This window comes from Mus musculus, chromosome 6 (assembly GCF_000001635.26).
Source record: "Mus musculus strain C57BL/6J chromosome 6, GRCm38.p6 C57BL/6J".
Classification (NCBI taxonomy): domain Eukaryota; kingdom Metazoa; phylum Chordata; class Mammalia; order Rodentia; family Muridae; genus Mus; species Mus musculus.
The window spans coordinates 132,311,577-132,330,482 of NC_000072.6; the positions used below are offsets into that span (position 1 = coordinate 132,311,577).

The following is an 18,906-nucleotide window of genomic DNA, read 5'->3' on the forward strand; positions in this document are numbered from 1 at the left end:
AAAGAGCAAAGGATTATTGTATGCTAAATATTTTATTGACATCAGTGTGTTATAAGAATGATATTGAAGTCATCTGTCTACTGTTCACCTGAAATAAACAAACAAACAAACAAACAAACAAACAAACAAACAAAGTTTGGAAGTAGAAAGACACAATGCGTAATTTCAACATGTCCTAAATATCTTAGTTTCTTGAATAACTCTGTTAGAGCTTCACAGTTGACTGAGAGTGAATTTAAATCACATACACCACAGAATTATAAAGATTATTCATGTTTTGGATGTATCCATGATCTATATCTCTAGGAACAAGGTGGTCATCACTGAATTTTGGAGCATGGAATGAAAAATGGGGCATTTATTTACCTTCTCTCTGGTAAGGAAACAGATGGTTATGCAAAAAGTGACCACAGGTAACTTGGCTGTTCATTGTTTCCATATTGGGGTGGGCCTTGATGGTTTCGTGGCTGAGGAGGTCTCTGAGGGCCTCCCTGTGGGGGTGGGCCTTGTTGGTTTCCAGGCCTAGGGGGTCCCTGAGGGCTTCCTGGTGGGGGTGGTCCTTGTTGGTTTCCAGGCTGAGGGGGTCTCTGCTGGGGGCCTCCCTGTGGGGGTGGGCCTTGTTGGTTTCCAGGCTGAGGGGGTCTCTGCTGGGGGCCTCTCTGTGGGGGTGGGCCTTGTTGGTTTCCAGGCTGAGGAGGTCTCTGAAGACCTCCCTGTGGAGGTGGGCCTTGTTGGTTACCAGGCCTAGGGTGTCCCTGTGGGCCTCCCTGTGGGGGTGGTCCTTCATGGTTCCCAGGCCTAAGGGGTCCCTGTGGGCCTCCCTGTAGGGGTGGTCCTTGTTGGTTTCCAGGCTGAGGAGGTCTCTGCTGGGGGCCTCCCTGTGGGGGTGGGCCTTGTTGGTTTCCAGGCCTAAGGGGACTCTGTGGGCCTCCCTGTGGTGGTGGGCCTTGTTGTTTTCCAGGCTGAGGGGGTCTCTGCTGGGGGCCTCCCTGTGGGGGAGGACCATGGTGGTGTCCTGGGTGAGGAGGGTGCTGTGGTGGTTCCTCTGGTCTATTCACATCTTCCTCACTGCCATCTTCATCACCATCATCATTTTCATCAGAACTGGGAGGTCTTGGGGGCATTCCTCCAGGAGGTGGTTTTGGAAAATGATGACCATACCCTTGGCTCTGCTCTCCCATCTCTATTCAAGTAAATATAAAAATAGATGAGTTTATACCTTCTCTTTCTCCCAGAATTACTGCCCCCCCACTCCAAATTTATGTCACTAATAGTTCAGGAAGCTTTATTGTATATAAATCATTTTCTTATATTTTAAAATTTATATATAAATTATTTTCTTTGAATGAGTATTCGTCCTTAAATGCTGTGCAAAAAGGATGTCCTTATGTAACTTAAACTTCCCAGACAGAAGTGGAGAAACGGTCATTCGGTGGGGGAGGGGGGTATATTCTTTAAATATTGCTAGTTAGCGCTTGGCAAAGTAGGAAAATTGTGACAGCATGCTTTAATTTTCTTACATATAAAATGTAGTTCAAGGTCCAGTAAGCATGTGGAAAGCAAAAAATAAATCTAAGAAAAAGTTTTCCATTCTGTTTTCATGTGAAATATTTTAAAAATTAGACAGCTATGGATACAGAGGGGAGTACAAAAATAAATTAAAACTGTGACAAGTATAGGCTCTGTGTAGTTGTGTATTTTATGTGCAATCATAGCGTTCTAATTGGAATCACTGGGGAAAGAACATTCTTTAGGCAAACCATAGGTTTGCAGAGGATTTTTAAATGGAAACACCCTATATGTGCATCATATATAGTATATTGCTTCAATCTGTGGAAGAAATAGAATATCACTCTTTTTAACAAAGCCTAGCTTCGAGTTCTTCCAGTTTATGGCCCTGCTGTAAAGTCAATGCTGGGAAGGTTGTCTATTTATCTCTGGGGAAGCTTCCAGTCATTATTGTAATAAAATAAAGAAATAATAGAGGTATTACAGAATTGCATAATTACAGATGTAAATGGTACATAGAAGGTCAAGAGAGAATGGATCTGTTTTTACCTAGGAGCTGAGAATTTGAGTCTTCGTAGGTGATCTCTAGAAAATAAGCACAAAGAATTTGAAAGTTACTTATGACATTTTCTAGTTGCTGAGAATACTACCAGGATCATTTCGACCCCTGGTAGAAATGACAATTTAGTTCCTTCTTATATGTATCAAACTTTACTGATACTGTTCATTAACATTACCACAACTTCAGGGAGACATGATTATAAACGTTTTCCTTTATGATCTTAATTTCTTATATGTTATAGCCCCAAGTATTTCATTCATTGAAATAATAAAATATATTGCTTTCAGTAAAATATAAAATACAATGAATATTGAGCAGCTATCATGAAAAAAAGAAAGAGAACATAGGTCTAGCAACATATTTCAGTGGCAAAAGCACTTACATAATGACTTGTATTAAGTTCCTGAATCTATATGTTAGAAGGATAAATGCTGCTACCAATAAGATGGCATCTGTCAGAATGTGCTGAAGCATTTGAAAATATGGAGACACATGGGTAGACACACTCAGAGACTTGCATATTTTTATGACCATGCATAAGATAATTAAATATTAAAGTAATATTTAGAAGAAATTAATCCCTGATATTGATAGTTCATGTTGTACAGTTTAAAATTTGTTAACATCTGCCTTTTCCTAAAAACATTCCTGATATGTTTTTAATACTTTCATCTTTCACTGTCCTCTACAAACAAGGCAAACACAATCCACTATTGTTTTTTCATAACACCATAAAAAATAAGTTTCCCTCTGTAAAGTACAACATACTTTCTTGCATCTTCTACCACAAAAAAGGTCTTTTTATAAATTTACTCATATTATTTTGTTGCAAGAATATTTGTAATTCATACCATAAGTATAGTTTAAGCTCTAGAAGCAAATTAATAACAAATGTTCTTCTATTTGTTCTCATAATTCTTTGCCTCTGTCGGTTTTCTATCTCCTTTCATTTCTCCCAGTCCTGAAGTGTGTTACACCAGTCAAATATCACTGTACCACTCTCTCCCCTACTTCATACCTTCATCTTGTCTCTGAGCTGAGCTCAGGACCAGCAAAGCTGCTGTGAGCAGGACAACCAGCATCTTGGAAGATTGCTCCCAAGGTTGTGCTGGAGGAAGGAAGGCCACAGTCTTTATAAGGAAGGTAGAACAAAGGCATCTTTCACTTCTTTACTGTTGAACACACTTGTGACAGGAGCATGCCATGCATCTCTGACTCTTCTTTGGGACTTTAGCCTAGCAGCATGCAGTAGGGCTGAGGCTGTCAAGAATTCAGTTCTAGAGACATGGTCTCTGGGGTTGCTGGTTAGTTCATATTGTTGTTCCACCTATTGTGTTGCAGACCCCTTCAGCTCCTTGGTACTTTCTCTAGCTCCTCCACTAGGGCCCTGTGTTCCATCCAATAGGTGACTGTGTGAATGCACTTTTGTATTTGCCAGGGGCTTCATAGTTTCTCAGATGGCCTATTTGGCCATCATTCAGAAGACAAGCCTTTTGGCATTGAAACTTTATATGCCCCAGTAGAGGGGAAGACCAGGATCAAGAAATGGGAGTGTGTGGGTTTAGGGAAGTAGGGCATATGGGAGAGTATAGGGATTTTTCAGGATAACATTTGAAATGTTATTGAAGAAAAGTTCTAATACAATTGAAAAAGAAATAATTCAGTTCTAAATCATAGGGCACGGTATTTGTGCAACAATGTGAAAGCAATACAGTGAAATTTAAGACATTAGTAATGAAATTCTAGTTTGATATGATTGTGACTCTCTCCTTGTTAGTTGTGGTCCTGGGAGGATTTGCTTCTATACAAACATATATATTTGTGCCAATAGTCATACCCTTTGGATGATTTTCTGTTCATTTCTGAGGGTAATTGGGACACCAAAATGGAATATATAGTCAGTGAGACAAACAAACCTGGTAGCTTATTTGTGCCCAGGTAAGCCTTCTGGAATTCCCAAGATCAGGTTCAAATTAGAGAAACTGTGATATCAGAGCACTGAAAGTGGGAATATTCTTTTGTTTTATTCCTTCTGTGTTAGGGAAAGAAAAGTGGAAGACAAGAACTCAGATAAGTTTTGGACCAGTCAATCCTAGAAAACATAGTTCTCACATGATACCCCTCAACAGAGGAATGGATACAGAAAATGTGGTACATCTATACAATGGAGTACTACTCAGCTATTAAAAAGAATGAATTTATGAAATTCCTAGCCAAATGGATGGACCTGGAGGGCATCATCCTGAGTGAGGTAACACATTCACAAAGGAACTCACACAATATGTACTCACTGATAAGTGGATATTAGCCCAAAAACTAGGATACCCAAGATATAAGATACAATTTCCTAAACACATGAAACTCAAGAAAAATGAAGACTGAAGTGTGGACACTATGCCCCTCCTTAGAAGTGGGAACAAAACACCCTTGGAAGGAGTTACAAAGTTTGGAGCTGAGATGAAAGGATGGACCATGTAGAGACTGCCATATCCAGGGATCCACCCCATAATCAGCATCCAAACGCTGACACCATTGCATACACTAGTAAGATTTTATCGAAAGGACCCAGATGTAGCTGTCTCTTGTGAGACTATGCCGGGGCCTAGCAAAAACAGAAGTGGATGCTCACAGTCACCTAATGGATGGATCACAGGGCTCCTAATGGAGGATCTAGAGAAAGTACCCAAGGAGCTAAAGGGATCTGCAACCCTATAGGTGGAACAACATTATGAACTAACCTGTACCCCGGAGCTCTTGACTCTAGCTGCATATGTATCAAAAGATGGCCTAGTCGGCCATCACTGGAAAGAGAGGCCCATTGGACACGCAAACTTTATATGCCCCAGTACAGGGGAATGCCAGGGCCAAAAAGGGGGAGTGGGTTGGTAGGGGAGTGGGGGTGGGTGGGTATGGGGGACTTTTGGTATAGCATTGGAAATGTAAATGAGCTAAATACCTAATAAAAAATTAAAAAAAAAGAAGAGAAATAGGGATTATCTCAGAAAAATTACCTAAATTGTCCTTTACTATTAATGATATAAAATTCTTTGGTATTATCAGGTGGGTGGGTTGTGTTGTTGTTATTTTTTTGTTGTTGTTGCTTTCCCTGGATGTGATGATCGATGTATTTGGAAGGGAGAATATCCTAGTATTTGGTAAATTTCTCTCATTCTGTGAAAATCAGAGACAATCTCACAAGATTGCAGTTTTAATGAAGGTAAGGAAAGGTTGATTTCTGAATATGATTTTTAATAGGATGGTTTTCTAGTGTCTACAACTAGGAGATGAGAATGATTGGTAGATGGGGGTCCATACCAGTCATGGCCTTCAAAGTCATCATGATGGGAATGTCAGATATAGAGCAGAGGAGAAAGCTAGGCAGACATGTGCGTATTAGGTCTGGTGAAAAACTGCCTGGAACTCAGCCTACACCTGAGTTATGTTAGTTCTGGAATACAGCAATTGATTTTGACAAAAATATTCTGCAACTTGAGCCCTTTAGTAACCTTTTCCAGTGTCATCAATGTGTGAAAGAAATTATTGCTGTATGAAAAAAAAGTCACCTGGTAACTCAAGAGAAAACAGAAAAAGTCATTGTGGAGAAAGGGACTGGTAACATAGTAAGTTATTAATGGCTAAGGTGGCTTAAGTAATAAGATTAACGTGAAGGGCTTTTGGGGACCTGTAGTGAATGAAGTACTAAATAGTGGCACTTCCATATGACTCCAGTGTATCTCTTTTGGTTATGTATATAAATGTCTTTAAGTCATCATACCACATAAACACTTTCAATTTAACACTGCATTATTCAAATTATCCACAGTATAGAACAGCACATATGGAACTTCAGATTTTGTTTTTCTGGAGATTCAGTATGGATGTCCATGGGGCTGGTCCATCCCAGTATACGCTCCAAGATTTCTTCTCTGTCCACATTCTCAAAAGTGTTTATTATTGTTTAATGAAATGCTGGTGACTGTTCAGACTGATGTCAAATGGAATATTCTCTTAGATTCAATTTACATTTGTATGATAAATTAAGATTATTGAAAAATTACCAAATATTTATTAGACATTTTTATGTTTTTATTGATATATTTCCATTCATGTTTGGAGAGCTGGCTTGGCCATTAAAGGATCATAATGGGAAATATAAGAGACATATCTGTTCAATGTTCTTTATTTACCATTTGAGACAAGAATGTATTCAGAATATTAGGCTCCTACCTGATATAGAGGTGGCAAAGCTTATTATCTTACTGTACTGATTCTACTAAATGAACTTAGCTATAATATGACTCTAATGAATTTCTGTTATACTTATAGGTCAGTGCTTTCTTCAGTCATCATCTTAGAAGCTTATTCTTGCAGCAAATGGGAACAAAAACAAACATCCGTGCAGAGAAAAAATTCAGAGAGTGATTAATGTATCTCAACCCTTCCCCTAATTATGAAAGTGTGTGTCAAAGGAGGTCTAAAAAGCTAAAGAGTCAGAGGAGATGGAGGACATCAATGGAACAGGTATTTTAAACACAAAAGACCATCATATATGTGAATGCATACAGACTGATACAGCATGCACTGAACCTGGATAGATTTCTACCAGTTAATGCCCTAGTGCTGAAAACAGAAGTGATGAAAAAATTCCCATTCCTAACTCATATCTTCTACTGGGAACTACTTGCAAATAAACATTTGGTTCTATCCAAGAGAACCCCACAGAGAAAATGAACGACTGCATGCCCAGGAGTATATGAAAAACATTAAACATTAAAGAACTCAACAATAAATTTGGAGCTTTCTTGCCTCATAAGATAATATCATGTCTTCCCCCAACCCCTGCCACCAATAATTTCATTTTCTACTCAACGTTGTGTCATGTGTAATTCCCAGAGCTTCCATATGGATAAATGCCAAGGGACTCCGGTGGAGCCAGCTTGTGAGGCAGTAATGCCAAAAAGCTGCTCATGAGAAATGAATTTCTAGGACTCTTCTCCTGGAAGTCTGACGAAAGTCAGCTCTCCAGGTTGGGTCAGTTTGACAGGCGTAAAGCCTGGAAGCTGTTCTTGAGGATAGAAGTTCCATGAAAATTCCCCTCCCGGAGGTTTGGCGATTACTCCTAACCCATAATAATCAAATTTCCACCGCCTTAGTCTAATGTATAGATTCACGTACACTCTATTAAGCATTACCTTATAGTAAATGCCTTTTAAGTTTGTATTCTAACATAGCTAAAGCCTTTTCCCAGTGTTCTTAGATTCCAGATAGCAGCAAGGGGTTTAACCTATTCATTAACTAATTTAGCTCTACCATAAAACAATTAAGCACTAGCCATAAATTCAGTTGTCTACAGAAAGATTCTGAAATTCTCACTGAGATAAAAAATTATTACAGACTACATTCCATGCCAAGAGCAAATTAATATACTATACTGAATAATGGGAATTCTCCAGACATAGATAAGAATTAACAAGGCCTAAGAATTCCAAGGTTCATGACACTACTTTATTCCTGAAGCCAGGCAAGAGTTTATACCCCCTAGCCCAAATAAGGCTAAAGTGTGAATCCAAAGCAGGTGCTAATCTCTAAAGTAAACATAGTCCTTTTGAAGTCACTCCTCTTGTATCTGGAGGGATACTTATCCCTAACATGAACATTTATCTGGTTCCTGCAAATTCTTTTTGTAGTCACTCCTCTTGCACCTGGAAAACTTCAATGTACCATATCTGTTATGTTTTACAATTTATGATATTCGCTGTAATATAATTAGTCTAAGCTCGACCAGAAAATTACATTCAGATTCAACACCTCTCTTGTGTGTGTGTCTGTCTGTCTGTCACTCCGTCCTAAGCTTTGCCCATCTACCCTAGAGACTCTTTTCTACGCAGGCACAGGGGCCCAGAGGGTCTGTAGCAGATAAACAGTAATATATCCTATGCTGAGCAAATCTCTACATTTTGGTTTGAAGATTTCTTTACTGGTAAGTTTGGAGAATCAAAAATTAATACATGAGAAAATGTTAATTTAGCCTTGATCAATTTCCAGACAACTGACTGGATTGTGTTGGAATACTCCTACTGTGACTGAAAGTATGGCTCAGTGGTAAAGTGTGCTTGTAAGCCTCATGAACTGTGTTTAAATTCCCAGAATCCATGCAAAATTATTGATGGTCACATTGGTAATTATAACCTCAGTAATATATAAAGCAGAAGCAGGATGAGTTGTGAGATTACTGGTTGACAACATCACACTATGTTTCATGAGATTTCATGTCTTAAGGGAAGAAGATAAAAATAACAAAAGCCTGACATCCTCTTCCAGTCTCCATCAATGCAAACTCACATATATGCAGTATGTGCTGCATTTATATATACAATGAAGAAAACCTTATCTTAGGAGTGTATGGTATTTAGAATATGCTTTTCATAAGTAGTGTTCCTATTAGGAGGTGAGGCCTTCTCGAATTAAGTATGTCATTGTAGGAGTGGTCATGAGACTTTTCTCTTAGCTATTTGAAGACAGTGTGTTCCTGGCATTTGTGAAGATGTAGATAGAATTCTCAGTTTCTCCAGACCCATGCCAGTCTGGATGCCTCTATGCTACCCACCATGGCCGTAACTGACTGAGATGTAAAGCCTGTAAGCCAGCCCCAATTAAATGGTATCCTTTATAAGAGTTGCCATGGGCATGGTTGCTCTTTATAGGAATGGAAACCCTTACTAAGGAAGAGGGCCTTTGGAGGATACGGTTTCTTTCCTCAGAGTGTAAGTAGGCTGTGCTGCTATATGGTTCCAGTGAATCTGTTATCCTGTGCTTGACAGACAACCACTAATTACCTCGCTAGTAGGAGCGAGGTTTAAAGTTTAAGCCTCCTACTAACTTATCACTCACAGTTTGAATTAAAGTTTTCTGTTACATTTCTACCATTAATTCTCTAAAGGACACTTTAGCTACTTGACTCACCCTAAAGGTGACAGGATATCTAATCAAGTATCCACTGGCAAATCAGTCATCTTGCTTATGACTGTTAGTTTTACTGGAAACACTGGAAAGGTAAACCTGGAGCAGCTATCCTCATATATTATTTGCATATGGTTATGGAATTGCTGTCCTTCCCCTCTCCTTCCCCATTAACTCTGTCTTCTTTTTTTCTTCTTCTCTCATTTCTTATTTCCTTGTTATGTTTTCTCCATATTTTTCTTCCAAATCTAAACATTTTTGTCATGATTGGGCATCTCTCCTCCTTGAAATATATACAGCTTTTTTTTTGGGGGGGGGGAGCACACATGTCTTCCCACACGCAGAAAAATACTAGAAAAGCAGTCATTTTAAACATAAAACGGTGACTCTTTCGCTAAAGAGACATATAATCTATTTTTTCTACCCATAATTCTAGGGAAGGGAGTTATTATTAACCTGGTTGTTTATGCTATATATAGAGACAGGCTATATCAGAAAGAACTGGAGATACCTAATAGTTTAGGTAAAGTTTGCATTTTATGTATGGCCAAAGGCTCCTCCAAGTTTGAACAGGACATTTAGAGGTAGTCTAAATGAACTCTGCAATATCTGTGTTACAGAGACCACACTGGATTATTTCTTTGGCTCTTAATCTTTGAGACTTTGCCGGGGCCTAGCAAACACAGAAGTGGATGATCACAATTAGCTAATGGATGGATCACAGGGCCCCCAATGGAGGAACTCAATGAAATACCCAGGGATCTGGGGTCATCTGCAACCCTATAGGTGGAAAAACAATATAAACTTCCCAGTACACCCCACCCCCCCGCAGAGCTCTTGTCTCTAGTTGCACATGTATCAGAAGATGGCCTGGTAAGCCATCAGTGGAAAGAGAGGACTATTGGTCTTGAAGACCTTATATGCCTCAGTACAGGGGAATACCAGGGCCAAGAGGTGGGAGTGGGTGGGTGGGTGGGGGAAAGGGTGTGGGAGAGTGTGGGGGACTTTTGGGATAGCATTTAAAATGTAAATGCTATAAATACCTAATAATAATAATAATAATAAAAAGACAGTATGTATAGCTTATCTCTAGAATCTATGTCCTTGGATAAACTGGCATATGACAAGTACTTTGAATTGAATTTTGATATTACTATGTCTCCTTGTGCACACATGACTTTTCATTACAACAGGAATATTTTTCCTAAAATTGTACAGTGCTAAAACTGGCTGACAATAATCACTTTACCGTCAGAGTCTAGATGTTTCAACTGCTATGTGTTCATGAAGTTCTGCTTGCCTCTCAACAATTGTCTAGCAGTTTTGGTCTTTGCAGGAACTCCCAGGCATCTCCCGATGGGGAAGTACTCATTTTATGACACCATCCTAAAACACTTTTAATAACCTCATCCATGAAATCACCATTTGGGCTCCATCTAGGCCTTTTTGAGACTACCTGTGGGATTATTTGTTGTTGTGTCTCATTGATATGCTTGATATTAGCCATTCTGCACTTACGAAAACATTTAAAAGTGTTTGAATGTATGTCTGGAGAGCTGCTTGGTAATACAAAGAATGACTTCAACCATTTTCTCCATATCCTCAGTATATAGAGAATCAGTGTTTCTAATTTATCAGATATGAGTTGGAGAAGAGGCTATATTTCCAGTAATATTTTGTGGGCTTGCTCATGGCTGAGATATCTTGGAGGATTTCATCTTGCCTCCATATTTAGTTATTTCCGGTAAAATATATTTAACCTCTCATGTCTTAGACAGGTATCATCTACTCTTTACTTTAGAATTGCTCAGAAGGCACAGCTCTGTTGACCTTGTGTTCCACAGGACTCTACTTCATCTATTGGGATAATTATGGAAATCAAATATCGAGTACACAACCATTTTCTTGATCAAAAATATATTGAAGGGAGAACTCTATTTTCTTTCACTGTGAATGAACACCAGTTCTTGCCTTATAATAATAATTATTATGCATATCAACTGTGTATATAGTTTTTATCCCATTTACTTATTATATAATAATTTTAATGATAGAATATATCAAAAATGTAGAGAGGGCATATAAATACATCTTTCAAATGTGAAATTTACATACATATAGTTTATACAGTACTATCCGAACAGCCTTACATTTTAAGTCTTTGCCTTATTACTCTCTGCTGTCACTATGTGTTGGCATGCTTTCAGAAATTCAAGCAGAACAGTTGCCCTTTTTAAATGAAAACCATTGCAGTGAGGAAGAAATGGTCAAATAAGCCAACAGGATATAGTTAACACAAACAATGACATACTTCTTTAAAGAATAGCTTGAATCATTACCTTGTTTAATATTGTCTCACACATATCAACAGTGCAGACAAACCAAATAATATTCTAATGGCATTTTAAGTCCCTAGAAGTGGGGATTATAAAATCTTCATTGTTAAAGTAACTTTTATTATATTGTAGTTGTTGTTAATTTAAAGGCTTATTTCCTCTGTCTGCAAAACTAGGCCTAGTCCCAGATACTTCTAGCTTCTGTACAATCTTACCAAAGTCTAGATTGTTTCACCCTGAGACTTACTGTTGAATAAACTCAGTTTTCCCTCTTATTTCTAATCTCACCTTGGCTGAGTCAACTCACCTTCTCTGGGTCAAACCCCTCCTCAAGCTGACTGGTTCACTCTGACTTCTTTTAAGCTTTTTCAGTAACTGTTCTGCTTAGTATTATTCTAACTTTGACAGTTCTAACATACTGACTTCAACTGTTCTAACTCTCTGGGTCCTTCTCCTGCCCTGGCTCAATCTTTAACTGTGTCTAGCTTGTTCTCTGTCTTTATCCTGTCTGTAAATCTCTTCTGGTAAAAGTGGCTCCTTTGTCTCTCCCTCTTGCCTTCTGTCTTTAGTAGGTTCCCATTCCTCTGTCTTTGAGTGTTGGGCATATCCCATTCTTCCAAATGATTTCTGATTTGTCACTTTATCTGCTACTCATCTCTTTCAAACATGTGTGCTTCTTTCTGCAATCTAACTTCACCTTCATTGTTTTGGATTAAAGAATATGTCTGTGTTCTAACTGACTTCTATTTTGATTGATTTTCAAAACACCAAAGCACAAAACAGAACAGAATATTCAACCAACTCTAGCAAGGGAACCTTTCTCAGTACAGTATCAGTAGTTAAAACATATGAAGATGATTCCTTCTACCATTACTAACAACTGACTAGAAAATCTTTAGTGTCACAGATCTTAACATCCCATAAGGAAAATCTGGGAAGAAAGGAAAGGAATTCATGAAGAAAAGCATACAAGAATGGAAGTTTGTGATAATAAAATACTCAGAATTATTAGTGTATTAGTTGTCAGGTTTTATAATTTAATAGAAAACAAAGAGCATGTCCTGACTTGGTGTAAAGGTGCAGAATTCACATTCAATTCCAAATTTATGAACATCTCAGAAGCAAGAGCAAATTATCCTTGGTGGATGCAGAAGTTTTTGTTGGGAATCAGATTTTCCTCTCATGTATTTGTGTGATCTCGAAATGACATAACAAGTTTTTTTTTTTTTTTAACATCAATGACTGTCATTCTGTGAAACACTTAGATAAAGCCCAATATATCACATGTGTGCCTGCTTCACTTCCTTTGCATCAGGAAAAAAATTTAGTTCTATAATCTCATTATCATCATTATCATTTTAATTATCATAAACTGCACCACCAGCAAGTCTTTTGTTTGGATTTTGTTTTTCTGATGATTTTTTTTTTTTTTTTGGTTATTGTTTTACTATTTTCCAAGTAATGAGAGGTAGTCATTGAGAGTGCAATGGGATGTGTTCTTTAGTTTCTTTTTGTACCTTTTGAGAGAGAGTCTTTGAGTAAACCTGCCAACATTTACTATTTCAGATAAATAGAATGGTGAGTTATTTCCTGTGATCCAACTGCCTCTACCTCTTATTGTAGAGGTTACAGAGATGTGCTATCACTTTAGTTTCTTAGGAGTAAGTCCAAAATCACGTGCTCAGGCTTGCATATAAACACTTTTGGCCAGTGAGTAATATTCCAATCCACACTCTATCACTCTTTATAAAACCTGAGTATAATCGAACTTTTAGTTACATTCGATGAACTGACATCAAGTTAATATAGCAGTCATCAATATACATAAATCCAGAATATATTAAATTTTAAGAAATTTTATAGAAGTTCTAAAGATAATATTCACATACATGTATAATATAAATTCAATAATAGTTCTTATTTTTATTGCTATGCCAGCATAAATATGATTTATCTCTTTTGATTAAGGCTCTCACTTTTCTCCCCAAGTTCTCCAGTAACAGGAGACATCTCATACTCAGTTTACTTAGGAATTTAGACTTCAGGTCTATTTCAATGTGTCTAGTGATCTTAATAAATTTATGTCATTCTTATCACAATTATAGGGATTAACTTCTTTAGGGATGTTCCCTTCACCCTCTGGAACTTTCAAAACTAGTTGAAGTACAAAAAAAAAAAAATGAGAATAGATTTTGCCAATAGTTTAAGTATTTCAAGATTCTTTTTCTTTTGTCTTGTTTTGTTTTGTTTTTGCTTTTGTTTTTGGGTTTTTTTTTTCAAGACAGGGTTTCTCTGTATAGCCCTGGCTGTCCTGAAACTCACTTTGTAGAGCAGGCTGGCCTTTAACTCAGAAATCTGCCTGCCTCTGCCTCCCAAGTTCTGGGATTAAAGGATTGTACAATCACTACCCACCATTTCTCAAGATTCTTGAACCACAGTAACAAATAAAAATCTAGATCACTGTGAAATAATACATCCATGAAAAAAGAGGATGATTTTGATTCAGCATAGTTTGATAAGCCAAACCGGGGGGATGGGGGGGCTGTGTTGATTGCTGGACTTCATTATTGTAATACCTGGACCTTGGTAGTGAGTACCCGGCGGAGAAAGTGTCCAAATGAAGGAATAGAGCTTATTGGCTAACTTTTGGAATACAATCTTATGTTTTTTTTAGGAAATCAGAAGGAATACAAGTTCCTCACCCATTCCTACTCCCCTGTTTCCAAGAGGATTTCCCCACCACCACCCACACCACCACATGAACAGTGAGACTACTAGGATGGACAGAAAGAAATGAAAAAAAAAAGACAGAAAAGGGGTGCACACACTCATCTTCATGGGACATAACACATAAAACACTAAGGGAAAAACTCACTGAAGAAGCAGTTTAAGGGGGCACAACAGCAGCACCATAAGAAGAAAAACTGATCAGCTCAACCATTACACAGTGCCTGTAGCAACAGGCAAAAATGAGCCCCCAGAAAAGGAGGTTTACAAGCAGCCAGAAAAAAATTTCCCCTCCTCAAACCACCTATCCAATTTTACTTCACCCACTCCTTCTTCATTGCCCTAGTATTCCCATATAGTGGAGCTTAAAGCCCTCACTGGAACAAAGGGCTCCCTTCACATTGATGCCAGATAAGGCTATCCTCTGCTACAAATGCAGCTGGAACTATGTGTCCATCCAGGTGTAGTCTTTGGTTGGTGTTTTAGACACTGGAAATTCTGGGGGGATCTGGTTGTTTGATATTGTTGTTCTTCCTATGGAGATGCAAACTCCTTTAGCTCCTTCAATCCTTCCACTAACTCCTCCATTTCGGTTCTCATGCTCTGTCTGATGATTAGTTCACACCATCCTCATCTGTATTGTTCAGGCTATGGGAGAGACTCTCAGGAGGCAACTATATCAGACTAATGTTGACAAGCACTTCTTGGCATTAGCAATAGTGTATGGGTTTGGTTGCTGCATATGGAATAGATTCCCAGGTGGGTAAGTCTCTGGATGGCCTTTCCTTCAGTGTCTGTTCCTCTCTTTGTCCCTGTATTTTATTTAGACAGGAGAAAGTCTGTTTTAGAATTTTTGAGATGGGGCCCATGCCTAAAGTCTGGAAAAAATCTCTACAGCTTCTCTCTCCTCTTCGTTGAGTATTTCAGATAATGTCATCTCTGTTAGGTCCTGGGGATCCTTTTGCTTTCTTGCATCTAGGACTTTCTGATGGCTACCCCAGTTCCCCATTCCCCATTGCTAGACATCTCTGTTCAATTTTCTGACCCTCTGTAGATATTCCCCATTTCCTCCCACCTTTTCAATTATCAAATGATAACAACTATGAAAATGTAAGTTTTAGATGCTTTGTCATACAAGAGATTTTAATATTGTTTGGAGTTCATGCTGAAAGTCAAACTTGGTCTTTCACTAAAAATCTTTTTTGTAATATGTAATACTTGTATTAAAAAGAGGAGGAAGTTATCCTCCAGTGGTCTTTTTCAGTGTATTCAATGTGTATTCATGACATTCTACAGATCAGAATCAACACAATGCACATGTTTATGGAAAGACATTTGTGAGATTTTCATTGAGTCTCAGAGGATATGTTCTAAAACTGCCAGGGACCAAGCTGGAGAATCAGAGAAAAAAGGACAGGATCTGTCCCAGGAACTAGGAACTTTAACAACGGCTAAAGAACTGCTGTTTCAGTGTATGTTGGAGGCTCAGTTCTTTTCTATTTTTATTTAGCAAATTATTTATATCCAAAATGCTTCCCCTCATTTCTTGCCCCCTCCCATGGTACTTCATTCTACCCCAATCCCCTTTGACTCAGAGAGGGTGATCCCATACAACCCGCCCATACATCCTCTTTCCCTCAAGCATCAAGTCTCTACAGGACTCATCAGGTCCTCTTTGAGGCCAGATCAGGCAGTCCTCTGCTGCATATGTAACAGGCGTAGGTCTGGGGGATCTGACCAGTCTGCATATGCCCTTCGTTTGGTGTATTACACTCTGGGAGTTCCTTGGAGTCCAGGTTAGTTGACATTTCACATCTTCCTATGGGATTATTTTCCGATTTGCAGGGTGAGTACTTAAACCTCTTTCAGAAACAGAGTGATAAATTGAGAAGACACTCACTAAAACCTTGTTCTGAATTCCTTCTCATTTTATTTTTAATGAAGAAAGTTCTCTTCTGGCATACATTATTGATAAGATATTAGTAGAATATTATTCAAAGAAAGTTGTTGGATAGTTTTGGTGGAAATCCTAGAGTTATTTATAGTCCACCTAATGGTAAAGGGAATCATCTAGATATTTGCATTTGGCTCTGAAATTCAATGGAAGTGTTTGTTCCATTTTGTTTTGTTTTGTTTGTGTGTATGTTTTGTTTTGCTCAACTTGTGGAGACTTGATGACAATTTGTATGAAAGAAAATTAGAGAAGGACATCTGACTTTTTTTTTAAATATCTTTAATAATTTTTACAGTCCAGTCCTCATGCCTCTTTGTCTGTCCTCCAAGAGATCCTCATCGCATTTCTCCACCAACCCCCCCCCCCCTTTCTCCAAGAGAATGTCTCCATCCACCCACCATGCCAGGACTTCCCACTTCATGGGACCTCAAGTCTCTCCAGGGTTATGTGTGTCTTTTCTTACTGTGACCAGAACAGACAGACCACTGGTGCATATGTGTCCAGGAATTCCATAATTCAATTACAAGAGTCCCTGGTTTCTGTTCATTGGTTAGAACTAAGTATCTGTGTCTGTCTCAGTCAGCTGCTTGTTGGGCCTTTCAGAGGGTAGACATGCTATGCTCCTGTCTGTGAGTATACCATGGCAACTGAGTCATTCTGATTGGTGTAAGGTGGAATCTCAGGGTACTTTTAATTTGTATTTCCCTGATTACTGATAACTTTAACATTTTTAAGTGCTTCTCAGTTATTTGAGATTCCTCTGTTATGAATTATCTGCTTAGGTCCTTCAACATAAAACCATTCACACTGTATCTAATAGAAGAGGAAGTGAGAAAGAATGTTGAACCCTTTGGCAGGGAAGAGGTTGTGGTAGAGATTATTAAACAAAATTACAAGGGCTCAGTTTCTAAGATCAAGACCTGATAAATGGGACTTTATGAAACTGAAAACCTTCTGTAAGGCACAGGATAAATCTGCAACCTACAGTTTGGACATAAAATGGCTCCACTAGTTCAACATCATATAGAGTGTTAATATCAAAAATATGTAAATAATTCAAGGAGCTAACCTCTCTTCCTTAAAAAAAAAAACAAGCAAACAAACAAAGAAAGAAACAAAGAAACCACAAAAATATTAGGTATAGAAATAGGCAGAGAATTTGCAACAGGAATCTCGAATGGCTGAGAAGCACTTAAGGACATCTGACTCTTAACAAGAATTCTTGACAAGTATGCACTTCTGTTGGGTTCTATGCTCTGCACACAAGGGTCCATTGTGACATATAAAGATTACTATAATAAAGAAACTGAACAATGGGTCTCTCTATAGATAATGTAACAATTATACAAAAACCAGAATGATGCCTTTTACACAATTTTTCATGTATGTATTCTGAATAGATTACATTTTTTAATTTAACATTTCTTCTCTGTACAATTGAAAATGACAAATATTTTATCTGGGCTCATTTGTTTTTATGGGAAGGAATTATAGGTACATGGACTTTTCAGGTCCTTATGTTTATTTTTGGACTGTCTCGATTTTTTGCATATATTTATATATTTGGGAAGAGAATCATATGTTAGATATTAAGAGGAGAAAGAAAAATGCTAGGGGGAGAGAAATGGAATTCAGTGGAGGAAACTGTAACACTTTAGCAACTCTATTTACCTTTAGGTTGCTGAGTGTGGAACACAGTCCCTTATTGTTTTAAATATCAACTAGTTTGTGCCCCTTTCCTGACCTTCTCCAGTCTCAGCAGAGTGTGAAAGACATTTGTGTATTATGAAACAAAAATATCACTGAGAAACTCTTAATAGACAACAAAATCCATTCTACAGAAGCTGACATAGGAGATCTTTAGAAAAGTTCAGAGTATCTGCTGCAGGGCAGTCAGGTTTGTGTAGTTGAGAGCAGCCATGAGTGAATGGGTAAAATCAGTACACTTCACAGGTGTCAAATGTCAATTCCATTTTCCATCCATTTCAGTTTGCTATGTTTGAAATAAAATATTGACTTGGAGGAATTAACAACAGGAATTTATATTATAGTTTTCAATATCAGAAGTCTAATATTACTGGCCATATTTTCTTGACATTTCTACTGGATTTTATATGATAGATTCCTTTGCTAGATCTTCACATGGGGCTGTTCTCTTGGGCAGGTAACCATAACTTTTTTCCCCTTTTCTTCTTTTATTTCTCTGTATAAAAAAGATGTCAATATAAATCAGACAGGTAAGAAGACAGATATGCCTGCCCTTTAGTGAAGAGAAATAGGAGGGCAAGATAACAGGGGAACTGTCATTTAAGGCTTAAAATACTCTCTGTAAAATAATCCTACAGCACACGAGCACACATGTCTTCACACTCACAAACAAATACTAGAAAAGTAGTCATTTTTAATAAAAAAGGTTGTCTTTTTAGGGAAAGAGACATATAATCTATTTTTCTACCGATAATTATAGGGATGGAAGTGTTTATTAGCCTCGTGGTTTATGCTATCTATAGAGAGATGCCATATCAGACAGGACTGGAGATACCTAATCGTGTAGGTTAAATTTGAGTTTTATGTATGGCTAAAGGCTCCTCCAAGTTTGAACAGGACATTTACAGGTAGTCTAAATGAACTCTGCAGTATCTTTGTTACAGGGATCACACTAGATTATTCCTTTGGCTCTTAAGATACTACATGTAGTCTATCTCTAGAAACTATGTCCTTTGAAGAACTGGCATGTGGCAAGTGCTTTGAATTGAATTGTGATGTTACTATGTTTCTTTGTGCACAGGTGACTTTATTACAACTGGAACATTTTTTTCCTAAAATGTACAGTCCTAAAACTGGCTCACAATATACTT

General features: G+C 38.0%; 1 protein-coding gene across 1 annotated transcript; it reads right to left on the reverse strand.

The window, feature by feature from the left end:
* Window positions 1-13: 13 nt before the first annotated feature.
* On the reverse strand, window positions 14-3,167 carry Prpmp5 (proline-rich protein MP5). Its single transcript, NM_001024705.2, has 3 exons — window positions 3,090-3,167; window positions 2,059-2,094; window positions 14-1,183 (listed from the first exon to the last, which is right to left on the reverse strand). Exons 1-3 carry the CDS (start codon window positions 3,151-3,153, stop codon window positions 393-395), a joined length of 891 nt encoding a protein of 296 aa, NP_001019876.2. The 5' UTR covers window positions 3,154-3,167; the 3' UTR covers window positions 14-392.
* Between the last annotated feature and the right edge of the window lie 15,739 nt (window positions 3,168-18,906).

Coding starts and splice junctions, on each gene's coding strand:
- Prpmp5 (NM_001024705.2), bottom strand. CDS start 3,153: ATGCTGGTTGTCCTGCTCACAGCAGCTTTGCTGGTCCTGAGCTCAGCT. Junction 2,095..3,089: donor AGCTCAGAGACAAGATGAAG/GTATGAAGTAGG, acceptor CTTATTTTCTAG/AGATCACCTACGAAGACTCA. Junction 1,184..2,058: donor CTCAAATTCTCAGCTCCTAG/GTAAAAACAGAT, acceptor TTACTTGAATAG/AGATGGGAGAGCAGAGCCAA.